General features: G+C 33.5%; 1 protein-coding gene across 1 annotated transcript in view; it reads right to left on the bottom strand.

Annotated features, from left to right (window-relative positions):
- Positions 1-14974, bottom strand: part of LOC108780856 (venom dipeptidyl peptidase 4) — a 142043-nt gene extending 127069 nt beyond the window's left edge. The window contains exons 1-3 of the mRNA XM_018548670.1: positions 14885-14974; positions 11352-11567; positions 6568-6787 (exon numbers count right to left, since the gene is read on the bottom strand). Coding sequence (XP_018404172.1) covers positions 6568-6787; positions 11352-11567; positions 14885-14974 — 526 coding nt within the window. The remainder of the gene's footprint in view (positions 1-6567; positions 6788-11351; positions 11568-14884) is intronic.
- Positions 14975-20553: the final 5579 nt, after the last annotated feature.

Genomic DNA, 20553 nt, shown 5'->3' with positions numbered 1-20553 from the left:
ATATTATAAGTAGACAATATGCGCATATGATATGTATCGTAATCGGATAATTAAATCATCTGTAAATTGTATTTCTAATAATATTAAATAAAATTTATTCAAATCGAATAAAGAATCATAAAAAAAAATACAGTAATTTTAAATTAAAAATGTATTATAGTTTTCTTTAAAATACAAATTTTAAAAATGTACCAAAAAAATGGTTTTGCTGAACTGTTTAAAAATTGAGCTAGATGCAAATCGAAAAATAATTTTATTGGACTACCAAAATAATTATGTAACACGTTCGAATTGATTGCTGGAATGTCAAAACATTTTGCAGTGTTTATCATTGCTATTATCATGTTTAAAGTATTTTTATGTAATTATTTTAATAGTTTAATAAAATTATTTTCAGATCTGTAATCTCTCTGCTAAATTTTTAGATTCCTCAGCAAAATCGTTCTTTCCTTTGATATTCGCATTTAATAATATTACAATATTATTAAAGGCAAATATCAAAGGATTCTGAATTCAAATTTGTTATACGTTAAAAAAATGTTCTTCCCTTTCAAAAGAATCTCATGATATACTTGTTTTGTAGCAATTAATGTAAAAGAGAAACTAAAATTACAAATATTTTCTGTACTACTTTTCATAAAGCGGCGTATTTTTGCACACTGAATGAGATTCGCAAAAATGTTCTTTAGTAAGAGATTACATAATACATATGGTCCAAAAAAAGATCCGAGCAATGACTTCAAAACTGAATTAGAATATGAACCGTAGCTAGTCCAAAATCGAGGGCGAGTTTATGGGTGAACGCCTGGTAACTAACCGCACCCCCTGAGTTACCTCAATTTGGTGTGGAGTAGATGGTGGCTGCGGTTCTGCGTAGCGTGAAACTCTCATCAACCACCATGATTACCACCATAGAGTATGCCTTTCTCGTTGTCTTCTGTCCGCAAACCGCTAACCGGACCCCTAACAACGCGCGCTATTTTTTTAAATTTCGATTTTCAATTCTGATTTGATGCTGAAACGAGTTAATAACAGTAATACGATTGCGATGATTGCTTAAAATATTTTTCTTTTAGAGAACATCCCGAACAGATTTATATACTCGAGATTTAGAATTAATATTTATTTAATAAAGATGTTGATAATATTATTATAAGGTAAACAAATATTTTTCAAATTAGAATTGATTAAAAATAAAAGACCTTTTACGAAACTATTAAACCCTGCAAATAAGCATAAACAAAAAGATAATAATAGATGAACTATTTAAAAGGTAGCGTTCGAATTTTCACTTCCGTTTCATCTACGTTCCTACTATTTTTCTTGCATTTCAGTCAATCCTTACTTTAAATATGAATACGAATAATATAAAGCGTTTTGTCTTTGTCGAAAAACACACACATTTATCACGTGCAATTGTATTATATGTCACTGTAACATGAATCTGCACTTTGATGTTAGTATAAATTTTTATCAATTTCGTGTTTTAGTACAGCAAGATAATACAAACGCGACGAAACATTTTGTTCCAAATATTTTGAAAAATAACAGTTTTATATTACGTTCGCCGTCAGGAAATACTCTCTCGATTCCAAAAATTTAAATTTCAATAAAATTGTGCACAAGTTCATACATATATGCAGAACAGCTCGACAGATAAACTATAAAATGTTTCAGTGACGCAAAAAATGCAACTCGTTAAATTGTCGCGATATCAAGTTTGTTATTCACATTTTGTTAGATATATTGAATTAATCGTCACGCGGATTTAGTTCTAACTATAAAAATAAGAAATTTAAAAACAAAGAACGATGAGGAAAAGAGATGCAAAATAACGCGACAAAGAAGACAAGATGAAGTACAGAAGTACATACAGTACTCGAGATGGCAAGGGGATTCTCGGCAAGCACCATTAATACACTTTACTGTACGTGCGCTTCTCTGATTTCTTGGTCCGAATGGACTCGACCTCGTTAATTTTTAAGAGGCGCCCCATCGCCCCAAGCCACGAGAGGAAGAAGCGGATTGCGGAAAGAGAACCGCCGCGAGATCGTGCTTTACTTCCACGCGTTGCTGGTGCCGTAATTACGCTGATCGACGCGACACGATGCATTTCGAGCATCAGTGAAAATATATTTCGCTGTTCGCCGTAATCACTACAAATGCGCGCGAGTGTATCATCGTTATGCGAATCGCTGAGAGTGCGGTGGAACACTGATCTCCATTTAGATACGACAGCAGATCTATTGTTACTAACTTGCACAGTCATTTGCACTTCCTGTACTTACATGGAAAGAATTTGCTAAAGTATTTAAAAATTTAGCTAGAGATACAAATCTGAAAATAACTTTGTTGGGCCATCAAAATAATTGTAATCAAAATCAAAATAAAACAGGACGCTTAGCATAATGAACAATGTTCTAAAAAGTTTTCAGCTTGAACGCTCTACATAATTATTGCTCTACAAACAGATATATTGCCACAGATTTTTCTATCCTAACTAGACAGCCGACTACTCACTTATATGCGTTATCTCTTCTACAAGTTGTACAGACTTCTATAAATAGACTGCCAACTTCGCCTGCATGTTTGAATACAGAATTGTGCAGCGTCATATTTGTGTTTACTGATTACATGTATAAATCACACGGATAATCACTGCTCTCACGTCAAAATTATTATAACTTATAGGGTCTTATATTTAAGACATTACTTCCTACTTTATATCGACCTTTGTGCAATTTATTATACCTCAAATTATCATTTTTTATATTATTATTTTTCAGAATACAATAAAATTAAAAAGCTACTATGAAATGACATTTGACATTTGTGGTTACTGTTATGACCAACGTAGTATTTTCACATAAATTCACTCACAGACAGGACATACGCATATGTGAACTGAACAAGGACGGCACGGAATCAGGTTCACCTCTTTCTATCAGAGTCAGCAGTCCATTTAAATATAGTCTGTTGTATACCCCCTTCCATGTGCTATCGCGGTGATGCTGTTACGTTTTGAAACTAGCATCGCTGCGTCAAGGTTCGAGAATTTCAAATTGCAAAAAAGTAACACGAAATTTTGAGTTTTCAAAACTCGAAACTTAGTCTCGAAAGTTTCAAAATTTCGCGGATCCTTAATTTTTATGTATAATACTTTAACAAAATCGTTCTTTCCGTGTAAATAAGACATACATACACTTAAAAAATTTATTAAATTTTAATATTTGTTTTATCTACTAATTAAATTTACAAAATGTAAATATATGGTATACACACACATATAATATTTAATACAAAGAATCATTAATTTGATTTAAGTATCATTTCTTTATTGAAAAAGTATTTATTTACTGTAAATAAATAACTACTCAGTTATTCAAACAAATATTTATTAAAATTAGTAAATTTTTTTCAATTGCAAAAGAGGTCATATTTTTCCTGTAATTACAACATAGCATAATGTAATTTAACATGTATGTTTTACACGTATCATTGCAGTTAATATATAAGTTTAATAATTTTCGAAAAAGGATTCTGAACGTAGAATGTTCGATATGTTTCCCGACATGTTCTTCTTGTCTTCAGCATATTGCTACTTTGGACAGCACATGTCACAGCAACCGCACCGCGACATCAAAACAGACAATTCGCAGTGTCGCAGTGTCAGCAATTCTTACCGCGAACTTCGGATGACATTGCAAAGTGCAATTCTATATCTCCAATACAACCGCGGGAATGCTTGAAATTGAAGCTAGGATCGTACCGTTGTATTACGATATACATTAAGCTGAATCACACATGAGATATATGTAGGAGCAAAGCGCAATATTCTCTAATTTTGCCGATATTGAATTAGTAAGATTATTCTGTAGCTTACTATAAATTCAAAGCACAAATGCATCAATGAATAATGATACATGTTAAAAACAGTCATATAGAAATTTCACCGTAATGTAAGTATAACTTTTGATTATAATGTCTAATATAAATTGCACTGATTAATACAACTTGCAGCAAATATTTCATTGATGCAAACCGTTCGTATGCTTTTATCAATTTACATGCAACCGCTATTAGTATGCAACAATATAGTTCATTCAATCAATTTCGTGATTACTATTTTTAATTAAGGAGAGATGCTGTGTGTATTTATAAAGTAACTCTAAATTAAAAAGAAGAAAACTTTAAATATATAATTCATACAAAATAGAATGTATTGGAAATTATTTAAACATTGTCAATAAATTTTGAAAAATAAATCGAAATTTTATATTCGCGCATATTTTGTGAAAATTGATGTGACTAAAACGTTCAACAAAATTTGTCAAATATTTGGTCTCGTTGTGGAATAATTGTTAAATATTTCATTAAACATTCCGAATGCATATATAATTACAATGGAAAAAAGTTGCACATATTTCTCTCGTGAAACAAAGTAATAAATCTTCGTTAAACAAAGTAATAAACGTAGTAAACGTTTTAATTCGAAACAATCTTAAAAAATAAAATAAAAAATAAGAAGCTTCAAAAGAATGGTATGATATACGGTGCATGCTGTGTGTAGAAAAAAAAACAGATGAATAAAAATAACGTAGCGAAATATTCGTAGATGTGAATGCTAGATTTCTTGAGCTTTCAAAATATTCAGAACATTATTGTTCATCAAATATTTTATATAAAATGTAATTAATAAAATTTGTATATTTAAATATTAAGTGAGAGATATATATTAGAATTATTTTTTGAAACATTAAACTTTACTCGAAACAAAACATTTTTCACAAACTTGTAGAAATACATATATCTACATATATTTTAATAAAAATATCACATTATATCCTCTAACAAATTAAATTGTATAAATTTTAAGAGAATCCTATGAGTTCCGAAATCCATAAAAACCTAATATATCAAGAAAGACGAACAAGAATGGATATTCTATAATGGACGACCTAATATTCACTGACTGTTTTTAGCGTCAACGTGAGGTCAAGTAAAAACGCGTGTGCGCGACAATTTTCGGGCGTTTAATTTCGATCTCCGGCGTTGGAAAATCCTCACCGGATTTTCACGCCGGTCGGAATTACTCCGTGCGTCCGCGAAGAGAGGGCTGTTAACGTGGTGCCCGCGGGGTTCGTGACGTTTTCGAGCAAAAAGAATTAAGCGATAGTGGGGAAGATACTGGCCGTGCGCGTAAATCCATTAAAACCCGTCTTTTGTTCCCGACCTGACGAAAGGATTTATAGGCCGACAGCGATGTCGGCGGTCGTGCCGTAACAAAGACAAATGGATCCGCGAATGAAGTAGAATGGCCAACACAGCCTCAAATATAAAATTAGTTTGAACTTCATGCCTCGGTGGTCGCGCGTCATTCACGCGCGCGAAAAAGAGGCGATATAAATATTCGTCGACGCGCGGTTGTATCCGCTTTTACGGGTCCACGCGTCACCTGAATCATTTATTATCCTCTTTTGATGTTACATAATACAACTCGCCGAGCGCAGAGGATGTGTGGGGGCCGAGGATGCGGGGAGGAGAGAAAATCCGCGACGACCCGACATACGTTCGTGATATAATTTGACGTGATATAATTTGACGTTTTGCTGCCACGGAAAGACCCGAGCGACTTTTGTCTCACGTGAGATTTATGATATATGATAATTTTATCGCGTCGCAAAACCGGAAAATTACACGCATGTCGAAACCGACGAGCAAAAAAAACGTCCAACCGGGGCGGCGCTCAGAGAAAGATTTGCGCTCGGATTTGCGCGACATGAATTTGAACAATGAGCGACATTAACGTATCGGCAAACAAGTTTTAATGTCGTTCGGATCTCATTTAAACGGAGTTTTTACGCTATGAAGCTATTTTCCATTAATTAGAAATCAAATAAGCCGCGTGTGTTTAAATTTTAGATAAAACTAAAACACACACAATTAAATAATACAAAATCAAACTCTTTTTTTCTCCGATCATCAAGTACAAAGGAGAGTTCATCAGAGAAATATTCTTCTTTTTATTATTTGCAATGCTAAAATCGTGAATTGATGATGTTAAAAATATTGCGCGTACCTCGGAATCATAATCCGTAAATACTAATGCATATTGTTTTTGTAGATATAAAAAATATAAATAATTCATGACTCTATATCGTTACAATTTTATTCCGCAACTTGACATTAAATCTGCACTCGTTCAATATAAACTTGGTTTCATGTATAGGAAATAAATCCCACTAAGAGCGTAACTTATAAGAGTGTTCGTTACATATAAGCTTCCTCTTACATACCCACAATGTCTAATATAGGTACATATACGAGTATATATTAAACCGCGCACATTATTTGTCTTTTAAATCCGTTTGAGTAATAGCGTTTAATTACACTTCGTGGGTGTCCCGGACAAGGAGAACTCATTTCGAAAGTCAGATTCGTGGGAAATAAAATTGACAGATCTATAGTCTTATTCTCTTCTCTTTCTTTAGCGGTTTCTCCTCGGAAAGCACGCGGAACCGAGAAGGATTTACGTCACGCGGACAAACAGAGGTGTAGTGTGCTTACCGCTAATCCACGTGCCGTTGAAGCTCTTGGGGGATAACGAACCGGAGAGCCATTCCTCCAAGGAAATGCCGGCTGCGCCGTTCGTTCTAGACGAGGAGGAATACGGACTGCCGATCAGAAGGATCCCCCCCGCGATCAGCAGGGCCAGCACGATTATGAGGACAATACTGCAGGCCAGGAAGCGCCATATAGATCGCTGCTTGTTCTTCGTCATGAGATCCTGCAAATATCATTATGAGCGTGTTGAATACACGAGCAATATCGTATATGATGGAAAGCATCTAATAATAGATTTTTACAATCATTTGTACAATCGCCAATGAAATATAATGCAATCGTTGATTATTTTTTATTTTCATAACTAATACAATTAATCATACGATTAATTCTTGTTTCGTAGGTAACAATTATAAATGTATTTCAATTTAATCATGAACATTAATTACGCAACATACACATATATGTTTATCAGCAGTGCGAATTTATTGTAAAATTTGATTCAATTCACTTAACAAATAACATAGAAATATTAATAACTGTTTATTATTTACACAATAATATATAATTTTCTCAATTGTTAAAAGACAAAAATAATTATATTATCTTCAAACATTCAAGAAAATTATTATATGTATTGTGTGAATAATAAATAGTTATTAAGAGTTCGATTTCATGCTGTTGGTAAAGTAAATTAAATTGAAATTTTACAATAGATGGTAAACATATGTAATTACTACCCAAATGTTCAAATTAAAAATACAATTGTAAATGTTATCTACCAAACTAGAATTCGTATTATGAATATTAAGATTTAACTGTATGAAAATATATATGGTACATATATTATTTATTAACTATTATATTCACGGCTATTGTGTATAAGCAAACGTGGAAAATGTTCGAATATATTTCACTCCAGTTACCGACTACGTTGGACTGTTTGATTTATATCAACATCTGTTTGTCCAACATTTTAATTAAAATGTTGCATGCGTGCTGCATCACCGGGGGATGAAGTGCATTCTGGAAAAGTTTCGTAATATCGTCGAAATATTCCTGCGACTGTATGCGCACACTCGTCAACAGTAATGTGTAATCGAAATAATTAAAACATCTCAATATTGATATCGGTCAAGTCCATTCACGTAAGTTTCAGCTTATATGTAATACGTGTGTGTGTGAACAAAGTGCGTTATTACATATTTATTTCACTTTTTTTTTTAAAAGTAAAAATTCACTTTTCTCTTTCCAGAACCATAGATCTGTATGACAGAATCCAAGAATTGTAAAAAGGTTTTAATTTTATGGAGAAATTAAAAAAATACTATACAAAGGATTCAGTCGTTTCGCGAAAATTCGATTTTCACGAAAACATTAGATTCAGTCCAGCTTGAAAAATGATATAATTTCACATCTCATAATCGCGTAAACGATCCGCGTTAAGTGAGACGAATCAAATATGCTGGTCAGAATATCCCGTATATTCGTGGAAAAGCCACCGTCGTCGCTTCTCTCTCTAGAATGACATTCTCGAACGCGGCTAGTGAGAGATATAGCGTTGCTGCGATCACGATATGAGGAATAGACTGGAAGAGAATGAAAAAGAGATGGGTGGGACAATTTCTACGTAAGCCGGTCTTATCGAGAATTGGATTTCGTATTTCTGGAAAAATAAAAGCCGACGGCGCCGCCGCTATCAGCAAAACGGCACCAATCGGCAACGTACGCCATCCTATATTTATAAATCTTCTTTATCAAAATTAAATGTGATCGGCGCCACGGTCAGCCGGACGTTATCGAGCCAAGGCGTCGACGTCACAGTGAAATTTTATCCATTCCGGATCTATTAGATGACGAAAATAGAACATGGCAATTTGGGGAGAATAACCGCAAGTTAATCAATACACAAATAGTGTTCGAATTAAGAACCATGAAATGCAATGGCGCCATCCAGAAACGAATAGAATCAATTTTTCGATAGTCCATATTTACGTCTTTAGATATACAGAGTGTTTCAGGTATTCTGAGGCAAACTTTGAGGAATGTACACTGTAAAAAATGAAATGTTAATTTTAACTCAAAGACATTGAGTGAATTTTCTGAGACATGCAAAAATGTTAACATCGACACAAAAATGTTGATTTTAACATTTTTGCATGTCTCAGAAAATCCACTCAAAGTATTTGAGTTAAAATTAACATTTTATTTTTTACAGTGTACAGATACAAAAACTTTTTCTTACATAAGGACTTTTCTGCCCCAAAAGTCTTACTAACAAATAATCAAACGCTGTACTAAAAAGATTTCTACTAAGAATATACTATACAAAGTTTACAAATTATAATTATACGTTGTGGCAAATCGAAGACGTATTAATTTATTAAATGCTCGCAATTAAGGATATACTTTTTTATACACGTACCTTAATGCGTGAGATTTTCGAACAGATGTCTATCTGCTAGATGTTTTGAAAGTTACATCATTAATTGAGATGAATACATACATTTGTAGAATATATCTTTGATATGGTCGATATCAGCAAACGCACAACGGTGCGATTTTTCTTTCGTCTGATATTTCTCTTTTTTTTTCTCGATTTCAGAGGCTCCCGCAAGTGCGCACGGCGTGATTTATGAGCGAACGCCTTGACGGCACCGGATACGCTTTTCCTATACAGAGTGGAGAAACGATTTACGGTTCGGCGTTTAACTCACTGTCGCGTTAAAGAACGCGGCCTTTCCATTTATTATGCGTCGATGAAACGCGACTTCCTCGATGAGAACCCGTAGAAATGACATGACGAAACCTTCATGAAAACGAATTGTATAAAACGTAGATTGAATTTTAACAAAGTGTGGAAAAATTAATGAACAAGCTTTCCAATTACTAAATTTTAAACAATTACTAATAATTACCAAAATTTAAATAGTCAATAAACTATTTCAATTAATTAATGTAAACCAAATGTTGAGTAATTTTTCTAATTGTTAAATGGAATTTTTACAGGTAATTATTAATCGTCAAACTCAAATATACGCATGAAAAAAATTTGTTGTTCGTAATATTTAATTTCCGCCATTAAATATTTAAAGCATTAAAGTTTCAATCTTTGTTAAATTAAATTTTACTTTATCAAATTAAATTTCACTGTAGAAACAATGTTTCAAACTCAATTTCTTAGTTGGTTATTTTTCATCGAAAACATGCACAAAAATCAACAAATGATGCATGTATGGACTCTCTTCTGAAGAAAGACGAGTGGAGAGAGAGAGAGAGAGAGAGAGCTAAGGAAAAATTATATTGACAGAGATGATAAGGTGTTTAACCCTCCACAGAATAACGCCATGTTAAACGGAATGAAAAATGCCGGGTATACTTCGACTGAAGGTGCTTCGTTCTATACAACTCGTAACTACTGCTATGTGCCGGTGCGCGAAAGCAGCAATAATAGGCCACAATAAATATCACAGTCTATAGGTGCTCGGCATTTCTAGTCGCGCTCGTAAAATTTCTAATATATCTCCGTACAACGAGCGATTTCTCGATACCGATTGCTATTAATGTGCATGCGTAGTTGTATATGTGTGTGTGTAATGTGCAGGAGTTGCGGTCAGGGTACCCTCCGACGACTCTATACATGCACTATTATATGCGAAAGAAGCATTCGATTTTCCGATAACGTTCTTACAATGCAACGTTTTATTGGCGCCGCAGTGAATTTCCACGGCTTATCTCGAGGTATTGAATCGCGCGCGAATAATTAATTGATAGCCGCGTTATGAGTATGAATTGTGATGTCGAGTTGCGGTTTCCCAACGATTTGCGATTGTCGAGTTTCAAGACTACTGTTACTATTAATTATAACTCGCTATTTATCGATAAAGTATCATTGTAAGTAGAAGTTCCACCATGAAAATGAGTAATCGAAACAACAAAGAATAAAATCCAGAAATTTTTGAACAAAATATGATGTTTCTCAATAAATAATTTAACAAAATCCTTCGCATTCTTTAAAAAAATGTATAATTGTCTAATCAGTAATTAAATTATTTTTCTATTCAATTAGTGCAAATGATTTTAAGTTTAAATAGATTTTATAAGTCTGACTGTTATAAGCGATTAATCGAATTAAAATAGCAAAGAATACTTTATAAATGTTTACAAATTTAGCGTTTTTCAATAATTGAATAAAATCCTACGCAATTCTTCTCTAGCTATTTGTAATCAGTTAATTAATAATTGAATTATTTTTCTATTTAATTAGTGCTAATGATATTAAGTTTACATTCGTTACAATACATGCACAATATCCTACAGTAACAAAGAAGTTTTCGGGGAAGCCTCTTTCATCTCTTACGATAAACTTTATCCCCTCTCATTTGTGTGTATCAGAGGATTAATTTCACGCTTTCCTCTCGGAAAATATTCTCTCATTGAAAGAGATTCGCCATTAAGAAAGGCAGACGCGTTTATTTCTCGTGAATCGCGAATCCGCGATTCTTTTCTTTTCAATCAGCATTCGCGCGACATTCATTATCATTGAAATGGATCCCACCTTCCACGAACGCTGGATTCTAATTAACTCGACTTTTACAATTATGCGCCGTTGTTACAACTATCAGTCGCGCATTCGGTCCGACCGAAAAATAACCGGCTTTTCAGTTGATTATCGTCCTTCTCTATTCGTCGGCGCCATTCTGCCGTCTGAATGCAGTTTGAACACCGTGGTACCAGTAATGGTATTACGTGCAAAGTGCCGCAATATCGAACGGATTCGTTCTTACTTCTACGAGCGTAATCTCTAGAGAGGACCCCCTTAGAGTCACTGCGCTATCATCCTTGCAAGTCTCTTCTGTATGCTCTATTCCTTTGGGAACGTCAAATCGCCGATTAAAAGACTCGAAGTATCTTTCTCTAATTGCTTTTTTTGGATTATCATTCTCGTATTCTTTACCAAAACTGGTTAATGGAACTAAAATCTTGCAAGCTTTAAGTACAATCTGATTTATAAGAAAATTTAAGCAATTTTAATTTTTCGGTAATAAAAAATAAAAGTAACAATAAATAGGATAATATATATAAATATAATATAATAATGTTAAAAACTTTATTTTTTTAAATTTAATCGCAAAATTTTAATTAATACGAGATGTATTTTGACATTAATAATAACAAGATAAAAAAATAAATATCAATATTGAAATTTATACGAAAAATGTTACGTAAAACTGATTAAAATTTGCAATTTTCAATATCCATTTTTTGGTTAACATTTCCGCGTTATCTTTGGCACTGGAGCAATGGAGATCGTAAACTAGTTTGAGTGGACAGGCAAATTTTTACCAAGTCAGCGCACAGTGTTCTGTGGAACAGTGTTTCTCAAGTTAAAATTTACAATTTCTTTACTAAGATTACTTTGAATTTGAAGATTTTTCCTTTCATCGAACGATTACTAAAAATAGTTCAATTTAAACATCTTAAATACGTTCTCCAAGTTTAAAAAAACAATTTTAAAAAGCAAATGTAAATATAGTTATATGTAACTTTGTATTAATACACACAAAATTATGCACAATATTATAAATGTTATTAATTTACATTTATGATATATTATAAATGTTACAACATAATACAAAATTAATAATACAAAATGCCATTATAATGTAAATTGCATGTTACAAAAGATATTGTGAACACATTCTTCTAATTCACCAAATATGCAATGCGAATAACGTTAACATAATCGACAGAAAATGTTGCCTGTTCACATTATTCTACGACTAAAACAACAGCCAAGAAGGTAATCGTGCTTATTTAAATACACAGATAATGTAAAAATTATTTTAATATATAAAAATCGAATTTCACATTTGTTCAACTGCGATTATTTTCCAGAATATGTTTTCTTAAAAAACAGATTGTTTTCTAGCAAAATGTACATGAAATCTAAGAAATTATCTTATAAAAAATCTAAGAAATTATTATTAACAATAAATTATTATACGGTCTCAATTTATTCGTCTACAATTATATCAATAAAAATTTTTCTCTTTCGCTATGTGTGAGTACTACTGTGGAATTTACTGTCTTCGGACGTGTATGATGGGGCACGTGGCGCTGCGGAATCACGCTCATACTTTATCTCGAGAATATTGATTTTCGTGGTCGTTGCGTGAGCCACATCGGTGGTCGACGGACGAGCAAAAGAATCTAAAAAATTTAGTGGGTATGATGGAAGCCGGCCTGGCAAGACGCCAAGTACAGCATCGTGCTTTGAGGGAACCATAATTTGTAACTGAGCCGTCAACGTATAGCTGTATTGTTATCGAGAACACTTCGTCCGCGTCGCTCAAAAACGAGTCCAAGTACCGCATTTCCTATCGAAATCCACATAGTGAAAGAAACACGCATATCGGAGCATGCTGATACATTTCTCTGATATATGGTACTTCTCTATCTTTACGACAGCAAGACAAACTGAGAACACAACTTGATACCCGGTTGCATTAGTGTATAAAGATACATCAGAATTTGTAAAATTTGATGAAGTTTCTACAATTTTAATTCCAAAACGTTAATTTTATTTATTTAAAAAAAATGGCACAGAAATAATACGCTTCTAGTAAACTTAATACGAAATTTAAATGTAAAATGTTAAATTATGAGTAAATGATATGATAAACATTTACTACCTCATTTAATTTGAAAATTATTTTAATATAATTTGAATAAATATTACGATAAATAATTGTTATTTGTGAGAAATTAGCTCTTCTCTAAAAATATCTAAAATGAATTTAAAAAATGTCTAAGATTGAAAATTAAATAAATCAAAATATTTCTTTTGAAATTATCCATAACAAAATGTAACTTCTTATCATAAGTATTGTATAAGTAATTGTATAAAATGTAAACAATCTATTAAATATCATGCGTATTACGAAGCAATTTAGGTATATTTCATGAACGTATATTGAGCTCGCAATATTGAGCCTTCGTTGTACTTCGCATAAATATACAACGCGATTCCGAATATTCGGTAATGATTTGCGTACATATAACCCCGTACTTCGGAAATTAAGGTATTTACTGCAATCGCACGTCGCCCGTCAACGATATCCGGCAAATGACAGTAAATCTCATTGAATCCTATTCACCGGAATAAGCTATGCCGCACAAAATTTAGGAGATATATATAGCGTAAATGTCTCGTGCATCGATTATGCTGCGAGCCAATAATACATTTCAGCATGATTGTCATCCCTTATATAAATACATACTATTTATTACGGGGAAGAAATATTTTCACGTTATTATTTCATTTACGAGACATCTATTTTTTATATGTCTCATTGTAATATATAAATGAAAAAGTTTCTTTCTATTTTCAACTTTTTAAACAAAAACGTGTAGGTTCCTCTTCGCTACTCAAATTCTGTAGGGAAATCTAAGGAGATGGGTACTCGACGTGAAATATTTTGTGGTCTATATCTTCACACAATAAATATTCTGTGCTAAATATCTTGATTTTTATCTCATCTTGATTTTATCTCAAGATCAATTGTGAGAACGCTAAACAAAAATTCTATAAGTAAAGAATTATAAATTAAGCAAGAACGAGGAAACGCTATCTGTTTAAAATTTACACATTGTAACAAACGCGACACGTTTTCAAGTTACCCAACTCCATCGGGTATAATAGTTAATGCCACGCGTGTGCTTAACACCCACGACTTAATTTCCGCGACGTTATCGTTCACTTGGTTGTTCAATTATATTAACCACTCCTCTCACGCCAACAGCCATTTCCCGCACACAACCCGTAAATATTCTAGAAAATTTTTCCCCGGAGATGCGCTAACTAGATCGCTCGTGTACCTATTCTATCCGGAGAACCTCATCCCATGACTACGAGATGTAGCGAATTCTGAACGGCAAAAAGGATTTATCCGCTTATCTAATAACCGTTATGCTCGTGCAAGAGTGTCGCATGGTTACGCCTTTCAAAGCAAATGTATCATCGTTTACGAGTGGACGAAAGGTCGACCAACTTCTCTAGCGCAGTGTGTCAGGGAGTTAAGTTACTTCGTCGTCTTACGGGTCATAGGGTCGTCTTCTCGACCGCTGTTGTCGCTGGTCGAAGAACCGGGGATGAAGCCGAGCGGGATAATTTATCGCGTTCCAACATTGCAAACGATGAAACGGCCTCGCTTAAGGGCGGAAGTTGGATCGGCCTTGTCGACATGTCTTGATCGCTTCACCTTGCACTATTCTTCATCGTGGATCTCATCGACCAAATTTATCCCTGCGGCAATACCTTGACAGTGCAGCGTTTTACTTCCTCTCCTTTCTTCTCCATTCCGTTCCAATCCCTCGCTTCTCTTTCCTCGCTCTCTACTTTTCTCATTTAGATCCAAGAGATACTTCCATCAAACGTCCCTTTTTTATATACTTGTACGTATTTATTCCTATTCGACAAGCTATAGATTTCTTCTTATTTTTTCCTCAAGAATCACTATCGTTAGTATCGCTACCTTTTTAATTAACTGTATAATTTCTAATTATTCATTGCTGTAGTTCATTATTTTCTCTTTGCAACTTAACAGAAATAAAACTATATTTTTTATGATATGAAAGAGAAAACACTGTTCTACTTTATTCAACCATCTGTTCCTTTTTAACTACCTTTTCTACCGCTTGCACGATTTTCTTTCCCATTTTCTTATTCCCCTTTTCTCAGAAACTTACTTTACTAACGAAACTTGCAACTTTTTTATGACGCTCAAATCGCTCATTTACTTCGCGAGAAGTTTAATAAGACTTACAGGCCGAAATGGCACTTGAGCGTTTTACGAGCCGCCACGCCGAAAGGACAGTTCTCTTAAACAAAAAAAGAAAAACGCACGATTCGCAATGATCATGTAACAGGCATATTTATGGTGTGCTTGCGCAGCGTCAAGTAGTAGCACGATCGAGAGTTACATTCAGGCCGCGGCATTTATCGATGAAAATAAGAGCTTTTCGAACTTCGTGTGCACACACAGCTAACTTTCGCGTTAAAGGATGGTGATTACATAGCAAACCACGCGCAAAGCATTGCGAGTGTTAACTTGTTTCGAGAAAAGTAATATCCGCATTGCTTCGCACAATGGATGAGAACTCCATAATTGAAAAAGTGAGTATGTTTACTATGTTAATATGCAACTTGAAAGATACTTTATAGCCTGTTTTATATTTACACAAATATAATATATATTATATGATACAGACTCAAACAGTTATAAAGAATTCACTGAAATCTTGACCCGTGTGAAGCTGGCCTCCCAATATTGAAAAATCGATTTTTTTCATCATGCATTCGTTTGCTCATCGTTTGCTCACGAATGTTCAGTTGGAATTTTCGTTTGCTCACCCTTAGTTCAAAAGATACAAGAACATTAAGTTTTGGTATCAAATTAAAAAACCGATTTCTTTCTTCATGCATTCGTTTACTCATCGTTTGCTCACAAATTTTTTGAACTAAGGGCGAGCAAACGAAAATTCCAACTGAGCATTCGTGAGCAAACGATGAGCAAACGAATGCATGAAGAAAAAAAATCGATTTTTTAATATTGGGGGGCCAGCTTCACACGGATGAAATCTTGTAAAAAATTCCTAGACTAAGAAGTTCTAAATTTTTCGAATATTTTTATTAAATGTAATTTTCAAATAAATTGGAATACAAGCAATGCAAATAAAATATATATTGAAAATTATAGTATATACCATACTTATTGCTAACTAATCATCAATATCTTGTATTATCTAGAAAAAATAATCAAAGAAATTCTGATTAAGATATTGCACTTGTTTAATTCTCAAGCAATGGGTAATTTGAATCTGAATCAAAAATTGTTGAATGATTGTATAATTTTTAAGATCAAAATCAGACTCCGTATTGAAGATTAAGATTGAAAGATTGAAATTTGACCAATCAAAATAATAGGAGCTAAAATTCCTTTATCCTCATTGGTCAAATTTCAATTTTCAATCTTCAATTTCAATCTTCAATGCGTAGTCTGATTCCGGTCTAAGATTGTTATACTATGAGGTTCTGAATTGTAAGATAAAGAAAACTTTAAACCTTCCTCTACCAATCGTCATAAAGCAGAAGTTCACTTGCATTGTGTATTTAAAATAGAATACTTTAAAACTTAGATGTAGTTTTCATAGCTGTAGTTAAGTAATAAGAGTTAATCTAACAGTACCAGGCTTTATAAATAAAGGAAATAAATTTCGTCATTATCTGGATAATCCCTGTTCTGAAGCGATCTTTGCAGGAGCCACGAAATAAAGTATAATATTTGAGCACTCATAGATATTTCTTTTAAATTTACTCGTTACGTTAAGAAGCTTAAGACATGAACAAATTTAATTTTATCTTTTTCAAGAGATCTGCCGATTGTGCAAAACGAGTCAATACCTTCTCTACGTAAGCTGCAACGTGAAGATTTTGCGTCTTTGTTTTCGGACAAATTCTTTACTTTTTCGCGAAATAAAGGGAGCAAACTACAACATGAGATGTATCCATCTGATTGTGAAGTTTTTGAAGCATTCATTCCGGAAAAACGAAAATTTTGATGATTTATAACGCACATACTAAAAAGTTGTAGTTTGTTCTTTAAATTTGTTACACGATATGTTTCGAGGAAGGTAAATAAAAGCAGGTTTTATAAAACATACATAAAATGTTACAGACGAACATGACATGTTAGAAAAGTAAACATTGCGGAAAATGGTAACCAAATTAAAAAAAACGTCTATTGAATATAACTAATTTGTTTTTCAGATATAAAATAAATATAAACTTATATTTAAATAAAATAAATAACTGCATGTTATTCTTAACAATAAATAACAAAATAATAGACAACTTAATATTAGTTTAGCCACAATATAAGATTCATCACGCTCATGATGCATCTAAAAAAAAAATGTTAAAATATATATATTGTATTTATTATAGCAATGTGTTTATTTACAAAAAAATGATTTAATAATAATTATTTTTAATATTCTAAAAAAACTGTTACAGCAGTTTTCTTTATCTGTATCTTTTCTTCTTTATATTGCTTGTGCCTCAAAAATTAAGACAGGTCTTGGAAGAGCAGTAGAAAGTAATAGATCCACTTATAATGCGGCTTACAAGTTTCGCAATTAATAGTAAATCGAAGCTTTACAAGTGAGATTACTTGTTCAAGTGAGGGAAGTTCACGATCACAGAGAGATTGAAGCTCCTGTCTTTGACAGTCATTGCTATTTCCATCAGTCTCGCGACGGTGCATTAAGAAGTAGACTCTACAGGGATTTCCGGCGGAAGTGCCATCATGGAACGACAGGATAATTTGTCGTTGCATCTCGGTGCGAATGACGCTCGCGCGAATAAAACTCCTACGGGACAGACGGGCGAGAGGAGAGTTACAAATGGGATTCCGTGAGGTAAGACGTAGTGGAATTCGCCGACGTTACTGCCGCCTTATTTTGATAAACGGTGCGACGCGCTGCAAAAGGAGAGCGTGTAATCCGAGTTAATTAGAGCGCCATTACTGTAAATAAGCGCATGTTAAATCACGCGCTCTGTCTTTCCTCGCAATAAGTCGATCTCGTATTGGGGGATATCTTGCGGACACTATAGTCCCGCTAAATCCCGATAAATCCGACCGTTCTCTATCGGTACGCCCTTCCGGAAATCGATGAGAGCGTCGAGATATACGAGCTAATTTACATAGCCGTCCGATGTAACTCGCTTTTTTACCGAAGCGGATTACGCGCTCAATTAATGTTTAATAGGGTCTGAACTTATGGAGAGAAAAGCGCGTTTCCAGCAATGTTGATTTATTTCCGCGTTTGTATGAATCCGTGCCATGGATTAAATTTTCATCTTGCATTATGTATTGTAACATTACTTGTGTAATACTGCAGCTGTAATTGTATCATATCTCATCTTTTAAGCAAAAATAAAAAGGAGTAAAATCAAAATATAGTTTTGATAGCAAGACATTGACACGTATTTCACGAAATATAAATAATACAATAAAGTCTAAAAGGAACGATATAATACAATACAATAAAGTCTAAAAGTAACGATATAATAAATTCAATAAAGTCTAAAAGTAACGATATAATAAAATATTATCTTTCAGTTAATAAATATTTCAGCATTGCTAAGAATGTTTTTCAAAACTTTATTTTTTACACATAGATAAATTCAAATCTAATAAAAATCTAATTAAAATTTATGTTCTCGTATATAAAATGGCCCTTTCAAAATATTTCGATATTTATAACCGTATATGTTATCCAGGCACTATCCTTGAGCCAAAATGATATTTTATTTCTGTATCGAGATAAAACGTGCAGAACTGGAAGCAGGCCAGAGCAAACCACGCAGATTTTCTGTCGCCTTAGGCTAAAGAAAAACTAAATACAGTAGCGTGCGCTCACATGGTTTTCTCTCTTCGAAATAATACAAATTTTACAATGTCACAGTAAACATTCGATATTTTTTCAAATATCAACATACTTTTGGAAGCTTTCCAATAGATTTTTTAGTATATTATCCGCGTACAAAATTGAAGATTATAATTCAAAATCTTTGCGTAATCTCACTTTACTCACTTGCTTTGGAAAAATATATTTATTCAAAATATTTTGTGGAATCGTTATTCAATGAGATATAAAATACAAACAATTATTATGTATCATATAATTATTATATATCATTAATATAACTTCCAGATAAAATCATTAATGAGTTTTAACCCTCTTATATTTTACTTTCAATTCAATTTCAATTTATCGAATATCGTTAATGGACGCAATAAAGAATAATAAAAGCGTTAATGAGAAATAAAGAAGTATAATAAAATATCGACACGAAAGTCGACAAGAATGATTTATGAACAGATGTTTGTGACGTCCGACTTCGTATTTTTCAGTCACCCTCGACGACATTCAATTATTGATTGAACTGGTCAGATCGTGTTATGGGGGAGCCACGAGCAAAATAAGGCTTATATACTTTAGGGCTGAGTCGCGGAGAAGTAATTTAGTGTACCTGACAGTCGCTATAATCTCGTAACGAAATACACGAGAAAACCTGGGAAGATCTCTGAAGCGGAAGATCACCGAAACAGCACGATCGACATGCAGTACGTATGCTGAGGCACACACACGCGTACGTTGCGAATATGTACGTGATACTGCGTACTGACAGGAAACTGATTGTGACCCAGAAAGCATCGAATCGGACGAGCCACCAAACGACGCTGGCGACGGGAGTAATTTTCCGCGTATGCAGCCCATTGTTCCGCACGAGTGAAAACGGATGAAATTCAAAGTAAAATTTCGATTGAAGTGGCGAAACTTGGCATCGTATGCGTTAAACAAAATTGACTTTCGAATTTCACCGAAAGCACAGCTCTCTTCTCCTTTGGATCCAGTTTTTATCTTGTCACACCCTTCTCCTTCCTTTTCCCTTGTCACTTCATACACACGCACGCACGTACGCATGTACGAACGCACGCACACACACACACACACACACACATACATACATACAATCGTATACATATATGCATGTACGTACTAACATATAGTGATCTAGGATCCGCCTAGCTAAGCTATTCAATTCTACTTTCTGTGCATTGTAAATCGCGAATGGCAAAATTGAGTCGATCGTGTAGAAGATCGAAGATATTTTTTCCCTCAGTTCCGATGTACCTCTGAGATACTGTATTCGCTCAAAATCTCTGTGCACATGTAAACCTGTTCTTTTAAGTATGCTATGGAAAGAACGGTTTTGCTGAAACATCTAAAAATTTAGCTAGATCTGAAAATAATTTTCTGTTGAATTATCAAAATAAGAATGTCAAAACTTGTTTCAACATTGCTCCTCATACTTGAATATTTTTACATATTATTTTAACGATTTAACAAAATTATTTT

Source organism: Cyphomyrmex costatus, unplaced genomic scaffold (assembly GCF_001594065.2).
Source record: "Cyphomyrmex costatus isolate MS0001 unplaced genomic scaffold, Ccosl1.0 scaffold75, whole genome shotgun sequence".
NCBI classification, from domain to species: Eukaryota; Metazoa; Arthropoda; class Insecta; order Hymenoptera; family Formicidae; genus Cyphomyrmex; species Cyphomyrmex costatus.
Note: the sequence above shows the minus strand (reverse complement) of the source record. Positions and strands in the feature narration are given on the sequence as shown.